This window comes from Haliotis asinina, chromosome 3, assembly GCF_037392515.1.
Source record: "Haliotis asinina isolate JCU_RB_2024 chromosome 3, JCU_Hal_asi_v2, whole genome shotgun sequence".
NCBI lineage: Eukaryota > Metazoa > Mollusca > Gastropoda > Lepetellida > Haliotidae > Haliotis > Haliotis asinina.
In genome coordinates, this window is record NC_090282.1 from 6,656,382 (window position 1) to 6,678,672 (window position 22,291).

Sequence of the window (22,291 nt, forward strand, 5' to 3'; positions counted from 1 at the left end):
TTATCTCTTTAGTCGCCTCTTACGACAACCATCGCTTACTGGAGACCAAATCTGACCAGGATCGTCACCGGTCAGGACAAGTTATTGTATCACTTACTGTTTTTTTTAGTTTTGTGAATGCACATGATCTAGTCGTCCGAAATAACAGTGTTGGTAAAAACTGGGTTTAATTACATCCATGTAGACGGTGCCTGAATGTGACCCCCTCACCTGTACTAAGACTTTCTCAGGGATATACTTGAACAGGTTTCCTTTCACGAAATGGCTGGCCGAGTTTCTCCATTTCTCTTCTCGTTCCAGAGTTGAACTGCTTCCATGGAGGTCGTCTTGTTGGCCCAGTAGACGGTAACCAAGGAGATAGTACATGTACATGACCTGCCGGAAATAACACACACATGACAAATATACACAAGGAAAGGTCACTTGATATGTTGGCTCCAAGTTATTACTGATGTATTATAAGTGCACTTCCACCGTGCATTATACAAGTAAATGTAATATTTGAAGTTATTTTCAGACAGTGAATAGTTTTGACTTTATATCACACGTGCCTGTGACCATCTCTTCTTGTGTCTGATCTTCAGCCTGTCCTTGAAGTGGGCAATCAACAAGTTTCCCCCAGGGAGGGTCCATACGAGACGACCGCCGTAGGGGGTGGGGATCTTCACTGGAGGCATCAGCTTAATCTCAGATTCATGAATTTGACTGAAAGTAAGCAGAGATATATTTAGCACAAAGTTCATGCTGTAAAAGTATTTTGATATATAGCCTTTGCTGGAGTCTTCGGGGAGTCTTTTAAGTCCACTCAGAGATGTCAAGCATCAATATTGGGACTTAAGAAATGATAACGAACTGAAAAGGAAATGAAATCATTTTGCCCAAGGTTGGTCTAGACGAAGTATGTTAGCATGGCATGTTAGCATAATAGGGACTTTCTTCTACCAACATGCATACCATATGTACACATGACATAGTTTAGTTTTATTCATATTAAGGAAATTGGCTTACACATTTCTTTCTGGAGACATGGTTTGTGTATTGGTGGGGATATTCAACTATTATGTAAGTTGTTTGTGTGTTTATGTTGTAATACAAACTCCTTTGTTTTGTCTACTAGCTTGAACGGTGTTTGTGTGTTTACATGATGGAGCATACCTTTTCCTGTGTCTGTGTACTTGTGGGTAGCGGCATGAGATTAAATCATAGCTATTGCCTGAACGAAGTATACTGAACAGAAAAAGAAACATAACTGTTTTGTTACGTATAATATAGGACAAACATGACCGCTTACATTTAAGAAATTTGACGTTTCCGAAACGTTTCTTTTGTTGCTCAGTATATAAGCTACTCTTATTTTCTAGTCATTTTTTAGTTCACATTCTCAACATCCGGCCTTTGACACATAAAAAGAAGAACCGAGACAGCAGTTTTACATATTTATCAAACGTGTTTTGTCAAATGATTATATTTGAGAGGCGCTTTTCATAATGTTGAATTTAATGACATTAACGCCAGGAGCAGACTGTGTCTATCGTAACGCGGTAAAACAATCAGTCTCGGTGTCAGTGTTTGGCCGTGTTTACGTAATGCTAATCGTGCTTGTCAGTATTGACACAACGTAATACCCACTAGGGCCGCACACTAATTGAATACTTCAAAAATCAAACTTTTCACATACAAAGGTCGGGGGTCTAAAAACCGCCATTCCTGGCCGTCTATAACATTCTTCCAGGCCAATTAGCCACTGGACTGAGATTCATCCTCAATGATTCACAAGACGACAAATATGATCAGAGTTTTCGCGCTAACCTTAAACAATCGCCTGTTGAGGAGCACGGGAATGTGACGTCAGAAAAAGGAGGTCTTCAACACCTGGCTCGGCCAAATGGTATTTGAAAAAAATCTTTCGATCCAAGGCGTGAAAATTTGCAATCAAATGTTTTCTTTCTCTATCAAATATTTAGTCATAACAAACTGTATGACGGTCCTTGCCTCCGCGATCGATCGTGGACATTCTTGTCCCAGACTACTGGGGATCATGTTTACTCGTCTCACACAATACTGGGGTTAAAATGTCCACTTCCAAAAACTGGCAACGGAATGATCGGGGGTCAAAAGAACGGTTAGGATAGTTGAAACATCGACAGATTTCTCATGAATAAACACGTGTTAATCTACCTGGTTTGCATCACAAAGATGTACATTGGACTGGGCCTACATATGTGCTGAATTACTTTCATCTTTGTCATATTGGTCATTGCCGGACGTGAGGTCATCACATTAGCCTTTTTGCATCCCATGTCAGGAACATGCTAGTTATGGTTTAACGTAAAGTACAATACTTTATTTAGTTAGAGTTATATGAATTAAGACATTTACAGGATGCACACATTCTTAAATCGCAGCGCTGTGTTATAGCACATCTTCCTAGCAGTTGTAGATTAAGTCCTGTTTTTTTTTGTAGTTTATTTACTTTTATTTCATATCATTATCACTTTAATAACTGCATAAACAATGTATTATTAACTGTAAAAGCCAGAATGAACCGATTCAATTTCTGTTCCGTTCATAAGATATCAGGTAATTTCTTACTTACTTACAAACACACACATACACACACACACACACCAGCTCAGAGGCGCTTTATTTTTCGTTCGATCATTGCATCTCAGCGCACTATTATCAATCTCAACACCCTAAGGACCATACAGACGAGTTGTCTCTGGACCTTTGAATTGCCTTAAGGTCAAAACTATTACCATCCCTTTTTTCGAGCAAATCTGGAGATCAACCCACAGTGGTCTGGAATCCGAGGTATGAGAGTTTGTGTGAAGCAGTGGAGGACTCAATGTTCATGATAAAACCCGTGTCCCATCACCAGTGTTGTGTTTATTTGCTTTGATAAATCCCTTTCAGACCCCCACACGGTCACTGTCAAATATTTGTCAAGAAAAAACACAAAAACAATGGATGCTCCCTCCTAGTGTTTGAATGCATACACCTATAGACACATCTTACGTGGTATAAAATCCCTCGTCACACTGAGTCTCTTGGTCACCTAAATTATCGATCTATCGATGAGGATTTGCTTACATTGATTCACAACTCCGTAAAAACAGAGCTTTCAGTGCAGCGCCAGTATTGGACATTGTGTTTGTTCATTCGACAAATTTACCTTAAGTACTAATATACATGTATAACAAATAACTTTGAAGCGTGTGATGACGAGAAAGCATGTCGATTTCAGTGTTGTCTAGAATTTATGTCACTATGACCTGGTGACGTTTGCACCATCATGAGAAGATACAGAAACAGGTTTATATATTTCAGCATATTTGTCTTCTATTATCGCTGTCGATGTTTCCACCCACTAAAGTTTTCTAAACAAACTGACAAGGCCCCTTGAACATAGATATTTACATTTCCAACCCAAGAACAGTTTAATGTTATCTAATTCAAATTAAACATGCATGATGTAGAACAGGAATTAGAGTCTATACAAGTCCCTACACTCGTTTTACCATGTAAACTATTGACAACTAGGAGTTAACACAATCCTATACTTAGGCTACACTTTCAAATGAATATATACTCTTGAGATCAAGTATTCTAAATATTGAATTAATGTCCAAACTATCACCGATATTCAGAAAATATTGAAATTTCAGTATCAAAGGAATTTTGCCTTGGCAGATTGAAGTTTCCAATACTTCATAAGGCGTCCAAGGGCGTACCAGCTACCTGCAAGACATAACAGCAATCAAAGACCTCAGTACTGCCTACTCATCTGCCCTTAAAATAAACGAAACTGACAAAGCCAGCAGTTACACGCAGCCTGCCGAACAAATAGCCTACACTTTTGTTTGCCTGAGATTTATTTACATTACACATCATTCTCTTTGTAGCGCTATAGAGCGATCCGCCTAGTTCGTAAACAGAGCCCTGAGGCAGGCCACTGCACCGTCTACTGAAGCTTGGATTCTGAGGCTTCTTGGTCTCTCTAGGTTACTGGGATCCTAATGTGTGTGCCCAGACTTAACTGTCCACACTCCAGCTGCATTGCTACACCTAGATGGCACAAATGTGCTTTACTGTGAAAAACACATTTTTCTGTGATCTCTTACGGTCATGAAATCTGGGATTCTCAAACGCTTTGGGGGCTTAAGTTGTACTTACCGTCCATGAAGAAAGACATGATTTCATTTTGCCTGTATGCATTTTAAAGTTTAAAATATGAGCCTTGCTACCGTCTTCACAGCTAAGGATGTTTCTATATTTTCGTAGATTTTGGTAGTGTGGTGAGCTATCCCTAAACTATTACTCCCGGCCGAGGAAAGCTATTTCTTTATATGACACTTATTCTAACCCTTACATTTCTTCCTGTATTAATGCCAGCCAATGGCACATACTTTATTATATACGTATGTAAAGTTAGGATAGTAATGCAGGTGCAATACGGATGACATGCTAAAATTCGGTATTGCACCCCAGATTTCGTGTCGAAGCTCTGCCGGTTCTACTTTCTCCAAAGCTCGGCACTTTCAGATGAATGCAAGATGAGATATATATAATTAATATAGAACGTTCTATATATTTATAACACATTAGGAATGCGGTTATGAACCACATTGTTCTTTGATGCAACGTATAAGTTACATTACCACATGTTCACCTAAGTCAGTAAGTTGATGTAACGTATAAGTTACATTACCACAATATGTTTACCTAACGCAGTAAGTTGGCGAAATAAATATATTCTAGAAATATTGCTTCTCGAGTAATATGTACTTGAATTACTTTATACTAAATATGACACAAGATATCGCTTCGTGTGGTGCTACTAAAATATCCCATTGTAAAGGATAAGTACCGTCCTTTTTACATGGAGTCCGCTGTCATGAGGTGGAATCTTATCTTATGTAATTGTGATGTATTGTTTCTGTGAGCTAGCGAAATATGACGTTATTTACCTGGCTGCCCAGTCAATGGAATCGACGAGTTGTCTGGCGAACATGTTCGGCATCCATTCGTCGTTGTCGTTGTAATCCATGGCGTCATCAACAAAGATGTGCGCTGAAACGTCAATGATGGGATATTGTCATCAACTATGTGTCGCACAGAGACACTGTTGTACCGAGATATTGTCGTTAATGGTGAGTGAGTGAGTTTGGTTTTACGCCGCACTCAACAATATTCCAGCTATATGGAGACGGTCTGTAAATAATCGACCAGAAGATCCAGTGATCAACAGCATGATCATCGATCTGCCCAGCTGGGAACCGATTACATGTGTCAACCAAGTCAGAGAGCCTGACCACCCGATCCAGTCAGTTGCCTCTTACGACAAGCATAGTCGCCTTCCCTTCGTTGACAGGTTTTACAATATACATATATTCCTTTTCATTCTTAAATGTTCTCGTCACGATATGGCTGAAATATTGCCGAATATTAACTCACTCGCTCACTCCATGGCAAGCATGGTTCGCTGAAGTCCTTTTCTACCCCGGACCTTGTCGTTAATATCCTGTGTTACTGAACGGTGTTTGTAGACTGCAACTGACCATACTCAGGACACGATATAACTTCGCATCTTACAACAATTTGTGTTTAACGTTCACGGTTTATATTTGCCAAACGAGAGACGAATGACTAGAATTATATTTATACGGGTTAAATTTTCCACCCTTCATCACAGTATATTTTGATAACCGGTTGGTGTGGGAAATCATATATTTGTTGTATTCTTCAAAGTTCATAATTAAGATTATATATGCCTCACGAATACATAACCCTTTAAGACAATGTCACTTTACCCCTGCCTGTCGTGTTAATGTCTTAATGTGCGCGTTAGTACTGTTTTAAAGATCAATTAGACTCATATTGACTTAACAAGTCGCAGCATGTGAGCCCTTGGCCCCTGATATCTATGCCAGAGAGTCTCAGGCTATGTCGGTTACCTCACAGAGTCGGGCAACGCCAAATATTGCCACGGCCAGACTCTATGGGTGTAATTCAACAGTTCGAAAAATACTGATTCGGTTCGGAAATTAGCACAACTTACAAAGCAAATTTAAAAAGAATTTTTATGCAGTGAATTAACATGGCGTAACGTTATCCGCCTCGAATGTCGCAGTGTATGGATGTTCAAAATGCATTAACTAGACATACAAAATAGTTACTGTCTAGTTAAAATTTCATACTCAGATAATTATGAAGGTATTCATATACAGACAGGAAAACGAAGGTTACACTTGAAAACAATAGACAAACGTTAGCCAAACGTTATTTCGTTGAACACACTCGTAAGCACGGCAAATGCGAAGGTCCAAAACGCAGCTATACATGCACCGTAGTAAATACATCACTGAATAGTATTAATTTATTGCTAGTTTCACGTTTATCCGCTGTCAAATATCAGTGAAGAATGTATGTGCTCTTTACGTGTAGTTTCCCAAAAAGGCAGGTATTCTGTATGGTCGGGCTGACAATCAACTACCTGGTAAAGTAGACATTCCACATACCAAGATACTCAGAGCAGATTTCAAGTGGCTACACTGCGTTAAATGTCAGACTGTACGTCATTGTACCTTCAGCACATAGATACTGGCTCCGACATCAACTACTGGTTCACTTACCCAAGACTTGTCATTATGAGTCACTGTGATCTTAATATTGCTGGTTGCGGAGTGAAACAACATTCCCCTGATACATTCATAAGAAAGACTACAATGAAACATGAAATGGGTTTTACAACAAACCTTCAAATTCGTAATAATCCGGATCTTGAACGTTAAAGTAGTCTTGAGCATTGCGGCGAGCACTCTGGTCAATGTCAAGTCTGAAACCAATGCAACATACGTGCTTAGGATCACTTTCCCAGAACATTAACACAAAATTACATGTTTCATAAAAATCGTACACAATCGAAATAGAAAACTTCACTTTACTTGTTAAATTTCAGTTTTCATCAAAGCAGAACGGTTTTATAACAAACATATGTATATCATATACATATATCTATGTACGCCATAATTGGTGTTAAATTTTCTATTTAAGCTAATTTCTATTTTTGAATTAACAATTCTATGTATAATTTGGTTGGACTCGTACAATAGATTCTGCTAGAAGAAGACATTTGTTATAGCGATGGAGAGGTTTTATTCGACGGTGGGTCTAATGACCCTTAGAAACAGTTTATGTTCAGAGACAGAAACAAGTAAAATAACAGATATAAACTGGTTTAAAGACTGTAAAATGACGGAGGAGAAATAATTAATGTGCTATTCATAGTGTTCTTCGTGATGACTTGCTCTCTGTAGTTGTATGAGAAATGACTGTCTGTGTCAGGACAGATGCGCATACACATACTACAAACACATTAAGGTCCACCCGATTCTTTCCTGTCACTAAACGTAATCTGAATCCCAGGACAGATGGTCATATGAAAGCGTCGGGTAGTCCTTTACTTATTTCGAGGAGGATAATAATTGGTTCCGGTATTTGATCCTCGCAGTATTGTGGAGGCTGGTGTCTGTGAGAAATATTTGATACCTGGAATTTAGATGCAGCGAGTAGATACAATATTGCCGATGAGGCGTCAAGATAAACTGACGGTGCCTCTCAGGAATCATGACCTTGGTAACGTTTCTGAGTCAAGGTAACCTTTATGAAATCCCCAGATTGTTGGAGCCCACAATCAACTCGGTGTTCAACTGTGAGGGGCAATGTTATGTTTGTGTTGGCAAGCAGAGCAATAAATTTGTTTAAAGAGCAGACAAAGCATTTTGACACTGTCATTATAATCTGGGGTCTTTCAGGGAATTCTAAGAGCCACAGACCAGAGCCTTGCGTGATCTTTCTCACGTGTCTCCAGTAAGTCGGGAATAACAACGGTATTTCCCACACAGCATCACATCTTACATCACTATAACCATTGATGCAGATGATCCATCCGTTCTGTTATAGAGATGGGCAGACGACGCAACGTTACGTGATAAGGGCTGTTTGATGACAAGGCATTTACGTTTTGCACAGGGCTTCCATCCACTGGAGGATTAGTAGAGATACAAACATGACAATTCAGCAAGGGGACACCAGAATCTGATTGAATCACCATGATTCAAGTGCACAAATGCCTATGTCACGGCCGTTGGTGAATATCATGCCAACAGTAGTTTTTGCGTTTCTGTAAACGGCTGGAGTTTTCAGTTGTTGAAGCTTAGGACTATTGAGTGTGAGGTCAGGGTATGGCAACACATGCCAACACCTGGTGTCTCCATTGAGTATCATTGATACTTATTTTGTGTTCTACCGTTATGTTACCCTTTACGCCCAATGGAGGCTATTTGTGGGTTTACCCAGGTTGTTCATCAAATCAAAATGCTCAACATTCCAATATTTGAAATCTGGATTTTTGTGAATACCTGAATAAAGATTTGAGGAGTTGCGTCATTTCGTTTTCCGTTTCGTGCCACATTGTAGCACACACATAGATCTTGGGAACGATCTGCTCCCTTTGTTTCCTCATGGCGTCGGTGGAGTTGCTGTCCATTGAGGCATCGTCGTTGAAGGCCATTTCCTTCAGAATACGTTCTTTGTCGTTTCGACGCCGGTTCAGCAGTAGGGACTGCTCAATGAGGGCTCCACAGTACATCGGCAGGATGAACAGTCTGCGGAGAAAAAAGCGTGGTATCAGAGAAACGAGTATTTATATTTGTGTCATTTGTATCATTACCAAACGTTACGAAAACAAAACGACCATGTTCTTCAGAGTAAGAATAACCTGTTGTCCCCAGACTTTCATGTCCACACAAATACATTACAGGTGGGTAAAACTAGATCAACCTTTAATCGTTAGAACATTTTCTTGCTTTTTTGTACTGACAGTTACAACTTATTACCTTTCCGTAAATGCCAGTCGTGGGGCTTTGGGAGTCCAGATATATCTTGTTATCCACAGTTGGGAGGCCCACCAAAGACCAAAGCCTAATCCAAGGTGCCATATTAACCATTTTCTCTCAGGCCCATGCCCAGTACAGGCAAATGTCAAGAAATCTTTGACCAGTTCCGTCCTCTCGGGTCGAAGGTAACACACGGTGATGATGGTAGCCACAGACACCGGGGTAGCAAGACTCAGTGGTATAGCGAACGAGAACCTCTGCATGCATAGTTTACATGCCAGTCGAGCAAAGTAGTAGCACAACCCAGTCGAGACGATTTGGAGGAGAAGAGGCATGTATGGCCACCATTGACGCCAAGGGTCAACGTATTTGGTATCACAAACGGTTTCGTTCTGAGCACCCATGGATTTGTTTTGGAAAGAGCAGTTGTGTCGTTCCATCAACATGAAGTGTTCCTCTTCAATTCCACCCTTCGAGACTCCCCCTGGCTGGTCGGTGAGGGAGATAGGTGGCGCTGTTGTCACTTGTATGGGTAGCACGGTGGAAGAGACTGTGCTGGCGTTCGACATGGTGATCTCGGCGGGCGTCTCAAACAGGGAGCCAAAGGCGATATGGACCATACTAAGATTTGGGATGAGGAGAAAAGCAAAACCGAATGTAAGGCCAACTTTCCAGAGACTTGCAACTAGGTAGGATTTGACTCGGACACGATGGAGTGTATCCTTATAGTCCTTTACTGGGATCTCCAGACATCCAAGCCGCACATCCTTGTCGACGAAGTTCTCCCACCAGTTGGTGGAGAGGAGCAGCAGAGCCAGAGGAATCTCCCAGGACATGTCGGACAGAGCGTAGGTGGAGGACCAGGGCGAATCACCAGTCTGGGGAAGACTTTTGGGTGCTTCATATTTCGGGGTCGGTGACTCGAGTGTTACGGCGTCATCATCAATATCAGTTTCCTTTACACATTCAGACTTCATGGAGGCTAGAACGATTACGAATGCCGATAGCTGCATGAGCACGGCCAGGAAGTCCAGGATGATAGTGGTGACCTTCCTCCGGTTGTCTTCGGAACGCTTGGTAGCGAACAGTCTGAGGATGGATGGCACCGTGCAGAGGGCGTTCATCAGAAGGAGACATCGGACCGTGTCCAGACATGGCAACACCCGGAACAACAGCAGGCTCAGCCCGAAGGAGTGGAGGGATTCCATGAACAAGATCTAAAAAGATGTGAAACAAAGCCCATGATGATCAATCCCAGAATTCAGGATACCTGAGATTTCATGTATGAAATATATGAAATGTGCCCAAGCTGGATTAATCGAAAAGTATTATTACTTTTTATATGATCAGACAAAGTATAAACTCAGTCAAATTTTACAATGCCCTACAAAGCTAGGAAAGTACTAAATAATTGATTTGTATTTATGGTCACCTCTATGTTGATGCTTTAAGTCTTTTGGAGTTTCATTGAGTCTTCTTAGTTTCGAGTGATCGTATAACACATTCTTTGGAAAGCAATGTTTTCGAATTACAGAAATTGTTTACCATTACGAGAATTAGATTTGAAAATATGTATTTAGTACTGAATGTTGAAAATAAGCATTTAATATTAATGTACATTTTTGTATTTTATTAATCATATATTCAAATAATAAAGAACCTCGCATATAATATCACCAAAATTTGTACACAAAGCATATACACTGGGACTTTTAATATATCGCTTTAGCTGCATTTTACTTTCGGACAAACCATAGCGGAGTTTTTAGTTGTTAGTGTTGAGTCATTTTATACCTTCACAAAACCAGTGCCATATTCTTACTTCCCGCATCTAACAGTTACACACAAACAGCTAACCAGTTGTGTTGTTGAACATACCCATGCTATATTTCCGATGGACGGTCTGGGAAGATTTCCGAACATAGACTTGAAGAGACATTCGAAGAAGGTTACTAGGTAAGGGACACTAACTACTGCTATAACCATATAGACCCATCGGTCGCGGTTCTCCCAACCCTGGAACACAGCAGATATAGCATGCATCAAAAAATAAACACGAACTATATACAAAAATGAAACATTGACATAACACTTACACAGTAATATCAATCTACCCACGATGTATAGATCTGAGATGTAGCTAAATATGAGGTGTAATGACATATAGTCACATACGAGATATAAAGATATATAAGGTTGCATAAAATGATTAACTGTTTCTCGGGCACATTTTGTTTAAAAGTGACGAGGGCGGTAGGACTTCAAAAAAAATATATTAAAAAAGGGAAGAACACATTTCTATTTTTTTTCTCTCAAAAATACAACTTGTAATGTTTATAAATACGTGTTAATGAGTTGTAGATTCAGTCACACTCGTGATTACAGACACTCATTCTTATAGTGGACAAATGGATGATCGGGACGCGGAAAAGTCAAAATTACTTTTTCAAAATGGTAATGAAAAATTATTACCTGCACAAATAAAAGTGTGATGAGTGAAAGTGACGCGCCGATGCCCGAGAAACATTTCCATTTTTCATTTAGCCTAATGCAAAGTTTAGTATAGATACATACTTAACATATGTACATAGGTAAAAGCATATGACACTGACATATCACTCTCGTATTGCAAAAAAATTAATATAATATCACAAATAATACTGATATGACATGTTACATTTCGATAACATGTAAACTAATTTAATATAAGTATTCTACATCCTGTAATGTATTGGCAAATTGATTATGACGCTAATTCAGGTATGTCAAATACCTTGCTAGAATTGCCTATAGCATGGGTCATCAACAGTAGACTTCCCTTGCTGGCCAGAGCGCTGGACAGGACACACAGGAATATGAACAGGTACGCAAATACTTTGAGAGTTTTGGCAGCAACTTCAAACCAATTTGTTGTGGTTTCATATATCGTCTCACTGCGTCTAGATACTGTCTTAAAGACATCCCACGGTTGAAAACTGAAAACACACAAAGACATTGTTACATGAAGATGTAACTTTGAAATATCACCAAATTGTTTCATATTCCCTAGTAAATAATGACACACAATACCACACATTTTGGAGTAACTTGTGTGAACACTTCAATTAAGAACCATAATCAATTATGGTAAAATAAAATATAATTTAAACACATTATCAGCATTTTTGGAATTGGCTTCTACAGTAATATTGGAAATGTCACGTCAAAGCAAAAGTCGTCGTTTGAGCAACAAATGAATACAATATTTCTTTAACAATTCACGTGAAATAATGATAAAAATCTCACAAACAAGGAAAGTATAGGGGATCGTGTGAGGTAATAACATGCACGCTATGTCAGTACTCAGAGGTAAGCTAAGAGAGAAAGACAGTTTCAAGCATAGACTGAAGGCGCCGGAAAAGATTCGTATTACTGTACAGAGAAGAGTCAGTACACAATACCCCTTAAGAAATATCTGTCACAGAGAGACAGGACTCAAGTTGCCGTTTCATAATTCAAGTCCGCATCTCAAACATATGTCTGAAATGGTAGACGTTTGTTTTGATGTGTATTATTTCCTTTAAGTTAAACTTATAATGATAGATCAGAGTAAAGAATTGTGAGTTACCTTATAATGCTCGCTCTTGGAGCCTTCATATCGCGACCCTACTGCTAGGGGTGCAGTTACGCTTTGGCATAGATAGGTGAATGGGCTCATTTAGAAGTATTTCAAAGACAGCACAAGTCCTATGCTAACTTGGCCTCTGTCTTATTCCTCAACACGGGATTAAAAGATTTAATGATTGAAGCCTTGAGATCAGGAGAGGGACAAGCAAACAAGGAGGCGGTGGGGACAGAACTCCGTTGCCATGACAACATGGGTGTGGCGTGTAGGACACTGTTGGGGATGGAATTAAGAAGACATTCTTAGCTAATTACATCACTGTTTCTCCGCAGTAAGGCACATAATGTACTGAAGTGTGTGGGAAACTGGCGACATGAGAGTTCGAATGGAATTACTTTTACGTGTGTTGGTAAAAATCTTTGTGTTTTTATGCCTTTTTTAATTGCACTGTTAACCGAATGTGGAAGTTTTTGAGGCATATGCGCACCACAGGATTATCAGTACATGGACACAGCAGATGCATAATCATTCATTTACTTAGACAACGGTGAATACCACAATACGCATCGAAATGAATTCAAGAAAACACTTTTTGCCTAAATGCTTACATTAATGGCGATCTTTAGGCGCAAAGCGTATTTTTCACAACTTTGCCTGTACTTCCTCCAAAATGGAAGGTACTGATTGGTTTACCGGGTTGACCTTCTGATGAATATTCGTAATAAATGATAGAATTATGAATCAGTACTTACTTCAAGTTCGATAACCTAACTAATCCAAAGATGACAAGGATCTGATGCAGATTATTACTGGTCTATGCAGTATCAACAATATAACCACAATAGCATGGCCGAAAACAACATGAATGATTTTCAGATATTGTACCCATGTTGGCGAACGCTCACACATGGCTACTACATGTGATACAGGTGTAATAATATATGTACTGAGAGAAAGAAATAATGCTAAACAGGAAAATTCAAGCGCTTCTGTAACATTATCCAGTTTTCATCACCAACTTTTAAATAACGCTGTGGAAGAAATCTGAGAACAGAATAAAGGAGCACGGCCATGAAGTGGCGTTATCTTATTTTTTTCCCTCAGTACATGTATATATGGGAAGCCGTATATATACAAACAGAAGGAGTATAAAGAGGATATGTAAAGGCAAGAAAAGGGTAAGATACCGGATATAATAGGTTATATATGTAAGTACTACTATTGTGGGACTACCAATCTATGAGTCTACAGGTTATATGTTTCATTCTGGTTCTGGGAAATTATACCTCTCTTGTCTTAAGGAGGTTTTGATCGTGAAAGGCAAGTGGTGGGATCTGTGCAACATAATATAAGCAAATGAGTAAACAAAAACAGATAAATACATGGTACCTAAGCTAAGGTGTACGCAAATATTAAACCTAAATGAATAATGGTCAATGTTCTTTACTTTGTGTAAGCTTCATGTGTTTACGTCTTACTCGTTGACGTTTTCTTTTTCCATTGGGAAGGTTTTATTCTGCTTTCAGTAATATTCTATCACTATCACAGATGAAGACAAAAACTATGGCCTCCTGTTAGAGCAGCTGTATGAAGAATCGAGCCTTGGTCGTCAGCGTCACAAGACAGCTCTCGAATCATTTACCTACACACTGTATTTCCCGTTAGCGCTGGCCAGGTGTTACGGAATGGATGTCACGTTAAACATGGCGCTATTACTGACGTATGTCTGAATGCAGGTGGATAAAATATCTGACTCTCAAATGAACATTTGTTCTTGCAGGTATGAACAACATGAAACAGTTTAGTTGCTCTTCTCTTCACGGACTGTTACAGTATTCGAATTCCTTCCCTTCATGATAACTGACATTAAGTCAGGCTTCACAAATTGTTCTCTGAACTTTGCAGGGAAAATACTGCATGTTCAGCTAAAGTAAATACCATCGAACAGGTGCAAATTTCATACTATTTTCTCGATAGCTAATCACCGTGTTGCCGCAGCGGACGAGTCAACAGGGGCCGGTGGGGTTAAACACAGTCCTGGCCACAGCATCGCAACTCTTGGACATTGCAAATAGTTACCACATGCAAACTGGTCGACCATCTTAGGAAATATAAATTTCAGAACAGAATGGAAAAAAGAAATTCATTTGTATATTGAATGGGATTAAAAGAATATTAAAAAGTCATCTAAAAAACATTATCGTATTGAAACAGTATTTATATTTCCCAGCCAATATGTCATCGACAAAGTTGTATTGTCGATAAGATATGTATTCCTTTAATACAGTGTCCACACTGAGGAATGAAGGGAAACTGTCTCTATGGTTGCATGCTCAGATATGAAAAAACGGTAAATGATTTCGATATATATTTCCGAAAAACTCATTGAATTTTAGCATTCAACAATTCTCCAAAATAAAATTGTCAGGCACAACTTTTTGCAAGTAAGAAGTAAATCTGAAGAAATCAGAAATGGGCGTGGTCAAGCCATCGTATTTAACCATGGAGGCAAGTCTAAGGCTAGTTAACGTGTATGCTTAAGAATGAGTTCAGACCGTAATGTTCTTGGGATACAAAAAGTGTATACTGAGAGACTGTCTTCGTTATTGGCCTTTAGATGTGTGATGCCCACACACGTAATGAAGCAGTCACTACCTTGGCGGTTTTTAATCTGGGTGTTTACCAGCGTATCTATTGTCCAAAGGAGTTAATCTGCAGCGAGCTAGGACTGTCCGCCATTGCTGCCACAGACATTCTTTCAAATCATCACTTGCACTGCTGTTTGCTTTCCCACACTCAAGGCTCAGTGTAGGAGGTCTATTGTACAATTCGTACATCTAAACTCGCATATCTTTAAAAGGAAAAGAAAGGAAAGAAACATGCCAAAACTGGTGTTGTAAAGTTAGATTTGTGTTTGAAGGCCCTTTCAGATTTAAGGAGTATTGATTTCTGAGTCTTTGTTTCTTACTGTTCCAATTAAGACACGCACATCTAATTCATCGTATGAATTTAGTGCATACTTAGTATTATGTGATGAATCTAGATAAATTACACCCTACTGCATAATAAGATTCGTCTCGTATAAAAGATAGATGTAAGAGTAGTTTTTGGTCACATGGTGCAAGCCAGAAATGGTTCGACTCCCGAAAGAAATTTCTACAAACAATGGGAGGACGTTGAATATAGGATAACTCTAGTCTCCTTTTAATGCACGCTAAGAAGACGCATACAGATATTAAGTATGTAATTATATGTCATTAATTATGTGTCATTAAGAATATAAAATATAATCATGTAGCGCAGTTACACTTTGACAGTAGGAATGACATGAAATTGTTTTCACATAGTTCTCTTGAGAATGGTCTGCACTTTGACCAATCGTTATTGGTACAAAATGGCGGACTTAAGTATTGATTTATAAGTTATGTTTCGTCACTAAAAAGTTAGCAAACTATATCTTTGAATTTCTAGCTATTGTAAAGGTGCTACTTTCATGCAGTTGTGGTACTCTCATAAAAGAAAGTAGTCATCGAGACACCCCACTTCAAGAATCCATTTAGGAATTGAAAGATTTTTCAAAATGGACGCCATGCACAGACGGGACAGGGGAAGGACTACAAACGTTATCTCCGCGCAAAATTTAAGTTAATGAAATAGAATGAAAGTGTTCCACTGACCTGTCAGATGCCATAGTGTCATCATTTCAATTAACAGACATAATCCAATAGAAGGTGTAAGTACTTCCATAAATCCATGAAACAGAACGTTCTAGTTAACATCCTCCATTTTGTCATGGCTATCGCAAAGGCTTCTGGGAATGACGTAGGGGGAAAGCGTTAAGGGGGAGGGGGCAGTGGGATGCCTCTCTAGTGTGTAATGTCTCGATCGATTCCTTCCTGTTGGTACTCAGGGATTTGCGTATTTCCAAACACCGAGATGTTTGCCCTTATAGGCGAAATCCCATACTCGCCAACACACAATACCATCAAGATCAGAACAAAACTTTTCTCACGTTTTATATGTAAAAAAGGAAAGAAATTTTAAAAGCTTTTTTATCATAAAGTAAGACGTGGAAATGTTTGAAGCTAGCAATGAAATGGAGGTTGTCAGTATGTTTAAGGTCACCAGGTAATCAATTGAACCAACAAAAGATGGGGACAGTCGGGTTGTTTCCCCGCAATCCTGTTCTACATCCTTTCCCCGCTCCTCCAGCTTCACGCGTCATGGCAGGTAGTCATGATGCTATAAATCGATAACCGATGTGGAATTTGGCAGATGTCACGATTTTTACCTACAAAGGTATACTTCATGAACAGATGAAACATTGCGCTCTCTTTTGGCATCTATCGCCCGCCCATTGGGTTAATTACAACACGCCTGTAGGTGGCGGATCTGCCGCTTACACGATAAGAAATGGAGTTGAAGTAACCAAAAGCCACGGGTTTATCTCGTTAAGATAAAGCCTTGTCCAAACATGCACAAGAAGGGATTCATACAATAGCAAACTATCCCTTTCCCTGCACCTGGTTGAATCGGATGCACCTTTAGAATGATCGTGGCCTTCAATCACCGTACATTCCCTCTGATGACGAACTACTTCAAGGTGTCATTAAAAAGGAATCATTAACAGGTTATATTCTTTTAATGATATAAAATAAGGTTTTAAGGTGTTGCACACCTTGTATGGCACATACAATGTGAGGTGTATAACATGTATGGCACATATTTGGATTAAATGTTTATGATAGTTTTGTGATGATCTCACAGTTTGCAAACATGTCAAATCCCCCATGATCCTTTGCTCACTGATGTCATGAACACACAAATGACGTCACCCCTACAAGCCGCAAAGGCGGCAATCAAAACGGCGGATACACTGTAATATTGTAAAATATTTTAAAAGCTTTCTCGAATAGACCCAGTACGTCTATGACTATCAACGCTCTGAAGGCAAAGAAAACAAACAACATATTGCCCTTAGAGATGCTGAAATCGAATAAATTTGTGGATAAACTTTTGTTTGATACTGTACCAAAAATCGATCAGAGAGAAAATCATTTTGGGGCAGAACTGCATTTTTTCGATCTCATAAAATCCTGAATCGCTGGCTTCCCAGAGACAAAATTTAAGTTTAAGTTATCCCAGTATAAAGGAAGAACAGAGGAGTGGCGAACATGTGATCTGACATTATTTTGTACACTGAGATAAAGTAGATTTGTCAAATGTTACTGATAAAGATATACTTGTACTCCATGATACTGAACACTGCTAATTTTACCTGTTTTGACAAATACTTACTTGCAGTCATCCACAATCGGCTGACTGGAGAGATTAGTTGTGGCCGTGCTTTCGGACGTTGTCGTTGATGACTTTTGTGAATTATTCCTTTTTCTCCTCCGCCTCCTCCTCCTCGTGTCATCATCGTTACCCTGGGGAAGGATCCCAACGTCTGAGGGTCCGAACTTGTCTGAAGAACTCATCACTGGTAGGCGGTCACCATGCTTCTCGCTGTCTTTACTGGTGATGGTTGAAATAGGCTGATTAAGGTTCTTGATGATCTGTAGGAAATGGAATAAGTTGCTTAGTTCCACCACTTTAGTTCCAGCTATGAAATAATCCCACTGCGTGTGGTAAAATCCTCTGAGAAGTGTCACGGGAGAGGCAGAAGTGGCCGTGGGAATGGTATGGTGTGAGAGGCTATGGAATGAGAGAGACCGGAGTTCCAGTGAGGTACATCGTAAGGTTAAGGCCGATTCCGATGTAATTCAATATGCTGGGTGTATTCCTATCTCTCTGCCCGATGCCCACGTCGCATCATCACCACTGAACAACGAAAAGTGTTGCACATCCGAGTAAATATTACGTAAACCCAAATCAGAAAAATACAATAATCCGCTTGCAAAGGACACTGGGGCCTTCTTTGTCTCACACAGCCTTGCGCATGCGCAAGGAATGTTGTAAGCACTGGAACATTTTTGCTAGTGTTTGAGCCCCAGTGAGTGTCTAGCATGGAGGTAGCCACGACCAATGGCTGTGCGATGCAAATGTTGTTTAGTGATTTTGTTGTTTGTCAACAAATATTGGTCCCGGGAGAGAGAGCTTTTTGTGAGAGAGATAATCCGAGTTCTGGGCCGACAGCGGAAGATAGAAACACTTGCAAATAGCAAGCCGTCGATCGCTGATAGACAACCCTGATCAGCTGACTGTGTGCCCAATGTTGTTGCCAGTCTTTGTAACCCGAGGCTGAATATTGCTACCACATTCTAACCAAAAAACAGCCCGAAATGCCTGGAAATTCGTTCTTAATCATTCCTTCTGTATTCGTAGAGCAACACAGAGATCTAATCCCGAAAGCCAAAAGGCACTTTATCTAAGTCTTAATTTGTTAGGAATAGGATAGGGAGCGCTGCTGCCTCCTTTATTATCTTACTTAAACTGTTATTTATTCAATTTGATGACGAATTCTTGTCGTGTGAAAATATACGAAAAATCTTATCTCAGGAAGCCTCCAATAGACATGGTAAGGCCTTCACAAATATTACCATCGCACAGCACTTCTACTAAAAACGTTAAACGCCCTTGTCGTTTTCTTCGGTTTCAAGAACATTTCTTTCAGGATTAACTGAGCAAAATGTTGTTGCGAAAGCCTATTTTGAGCTGTACTTTCGCGGAAAACCCAAAAGAAAAAACATTAGGGGAGATGAAGCTCGGACTCTTTAATCTTGGTTTCACATAAGTATTGATTATGTATCTCGTAGCGTCCAATACAACACACAGTTTTTCAGCAATATCCTTCAGAGAGTGCCAAGGTTGCTTCGACAACTCCACGCCCTCATAGTATAAGCCAAAACCATTAAGCCTCCCATCGAAAGGTATATGTGTCGTCACGAATACTTGCGAGTTAAAGTTATATTGCTAACATTTAACAACGACATTGTCTGGATGGTCATGACGTGATTGATGAGGCAAGTGTCACTCTGGCGGTCAGACTGTCCCAGTAGGTCTTAATGTCGCCATTTGCAGTTTGAACAAATAGCATTCTGTCTGCATTCCGCGCATGTTCGGTGTTGTGTGCCATATATGGGACTAACGTGAGATGTATGTATGTGCAAAGTCAGTGATTGGCGCTTTGTGCCACATGGCACGACAGTCTGAATCACCCTGTCAACAGCGACATGCCTCTTCATATCTTTATCAACAACATATAAAGACATAGCCATAAACCAAATAGCAATGAGATATAGCGTCAGGTGCATCTATACATATAGGATTGCTTTATTAGATTATGGGATCAGAGGATATACTGATGCATCACGGTTGTATAGACAGCGTATTTGAAGTATTCAGTCTGTGATCTTTATATGCTATGTTGTGTCAAAGGACATGAGGCTTAGCGGTGATGAAACAAATCCTAAAACTTTCACCATGATTCTGTCAAAAGTAATTTGTAAAATCGAATTTAAAGGAAACATGTGTTCCCTCAATGGGAAGTGTCCACCATGAACCTTTGCCAAATTATTGGTATCATTATAAATGTCAATATAATGAGTATATGTTGCCATTGAGGGTCGTGATCTCATACCTAGAATCAAACACATAGGATAAATGTTATCTACTTGCGTATTCTTTGAACATAAGTTGGTATAATGAAAAAGATAAAGTTATCTATGTGAACATCAAAATGGACATATACACGCATATAAACATACGACTTGCCGAATCGCCCCATAGAAGTACCTTGTCATACACAGTTGAAGTACCTTGTCATACACAGTTGAAGTACCTTGTCATACAAATGTCCCTACTTTATGTCGTCATGATGCATTGGGACATAATAATTATATATCAGACAATGAAATAACACAAATTAAACATATCTAAGCCATGATCAAACAAAGAATCAGACAACAGCTAAATTACATAACTAAAGAAAGTAACTTACATCAATGTCATCGTCGTTGATGTTGTGGATTTTATGCTTGAGGTTTTCGTTGTTATTGTCCCTGTTCTTGAACTGAGTTGACTCGAAGTTGAAGTCATCCATGATTGCCCTCTCCTTTCTGAGGGCCACTAGTGTCTTGTGGAATTTCCTCGCCAGGAACCCTCGGACTTGGGTCTGGATGACAACGACCTTGCTCTCTAGTTCCTGAAGGAGCGTGTTCAGTAGATCCTCGTCACCGTATTTGAGGAAGATCTGTAAGGAGACAACAATGTGCAGCTGACAAGGGTAGGTTATCTGGCTGCAGAGGGAGGGGCAGGTTTTGTGCAGCATCTGCCAAGATGCCTGGGCGGAGTGGTTCAAATGATTGAAGAATAGAATACTCACAGGGAGGGTGGTATGTTCTCTTTGGGTCAATTGCAATTTAAAAATATGCAATTTAAAAAAAATACAGTCACAGTTAACATTAAGGTACGATTTAGGTTAATTCAGTGAATGCATAGACATGTAATACAAATACATAGTCATCGTTGGACGTCACACAGAATGATGGGAACGAGGACAACATTTAGCTGAATAGAACAGTGATTGATTGCTGTATGAGCTACCTCAATACCTTAATATCACAATCTAAAGAGATTTGATACCGGAGGATAACTTACTTACAACATGACATTAATTTGTAATTATGATACTTAAACTTTTAGACAAAACCCTATTCAAATGTTGTCAAATATTCACGTGTCCAAATCTTTGACATTTACTGTCTATTGATTTCAACAATTATTGGACAGTCAAAGATGACAACAGACTTTGACAACAACTCGTCAATTACTTACAACATGCGTTATGTTAGGAAAGTGGTAAATCCATCCATGTGCTAAAGGAAGACGATATTGTAATGTTCCTGTCTTGAAAGTATCCACATATATACACACACCACTTTTTACAGTTTAAACCTTGGCTCTTTTGTTGAAGATGTCAGTTTTTCACCAATTCAATGTCATATTTTCTGCAAGCAAACACGTTGTCCTCCGAGTTTTGCAAGAATTCTGATCAATAAATGTTGCCTCGAATTGCAATCCATATGCGCAGGTACACCTGGAGCCCCCGTGGTTAACATGGAGGCAGGCTAAAGGGAGATTCTGTTTACACAATTTTGATGGCAGTATTAATTAGTATCCCAGTTCCAGTTGCTGAAGGTTAGGTTCAAACGCTATAAAATACCCTTAAAGTTGAAAACGATTTAACGGCAACCATAGGACAGGAACTCCATTAATGAATGTAACATACACTTGAAGGAGGCCCATGCACAGGAGACAGGTATCTCTGATATTTTCAGAATTCTGGCAGGAGGATAGGAGCTTGTCTTTATTTAAAGGCCAACTTAACCCAATTCCACAGGCCATTAAGACAATCGGTAATTACCGATGACTGTGACCTTGAACGCGACCAGTCTTTGTAATTAACCAAAGCTTTTTCTAATGTCTGACAATGTCATCTACAACACCAAGAAAGGAAAACTTGGTGGCCTTGATTTATCGGAGATGAAAGGAGTAATGACTTGCCTCCTAAGCAGGTGATTCTCATTGGTTATTTGGACGTAGATAGGGCGTCCCAATAAGAAGACGGTTTTCCAGTAATCCACAACATATCTTAGCTAGTCGTGTGACAGGTGTTATCACCCTGCAAACACACTGCAAACTTCATAACGCTTACGTCATAACAATGATTGCCAGCATCATTGACACCTGAAAATAAGTTTGATCAAGGCTGCATTTTATTGGGGGGAATTTTTCTTTGGGTAATCTCAGTGCATACATGTTCTTTAATCCCATGGATGAGCGT

At 39.5% G+C, this 22,291-nt stretch overlaps 1 protein-coding gene across 1 annotated transcript in view; it reads right to left on the bottom strand.

Moving 5' to 3' along the window:
• The window catches only part of LOC137279175 (chitin synthase chs-2-like), a 66,129-nt gene that overhangs the window by 3,164 nt on the left and 40,674 nt on the right, over positions 1-22,291 (bottom strand). The window contains exons 14-23 of the mRNA XM_067811662.1: positions 20,447-20,698; positions 17,803-18,062; positions 11,674-11,875; positions 10,779-10,916; positions 8,901-10,117; positions 8,424-8,669; positions 6,759-6,838; positions 4,971-5,073; positions 552-705; positions 211-375 (exon numbers count right to left, since the gene is read on the bottom strand). Coding sequence (XP_067667763.1) covers positions 211-375; positions 552-705; positions 4,971-5,073; positions 6,759-6,838; positions 8,424-8,669; positions 8,901-10,117; positions 10,779-10,916; positions 11,674-11,875; positions 17,803-18,062; positions 20,447-20,698 — 2,817 coding nt within the window. The remainder of the gene's footprint in view (positions 1-210; positions 376-551; positions 706-4,970; positions 5,074-6,758; positions 6,839-8,423; positions 8,670-8,900; positions 10,118-10,778; positions 10,917-11,673; positions 11,876-17,802; positions 18,063-20,446; positions 20,699-22,291) is intronic.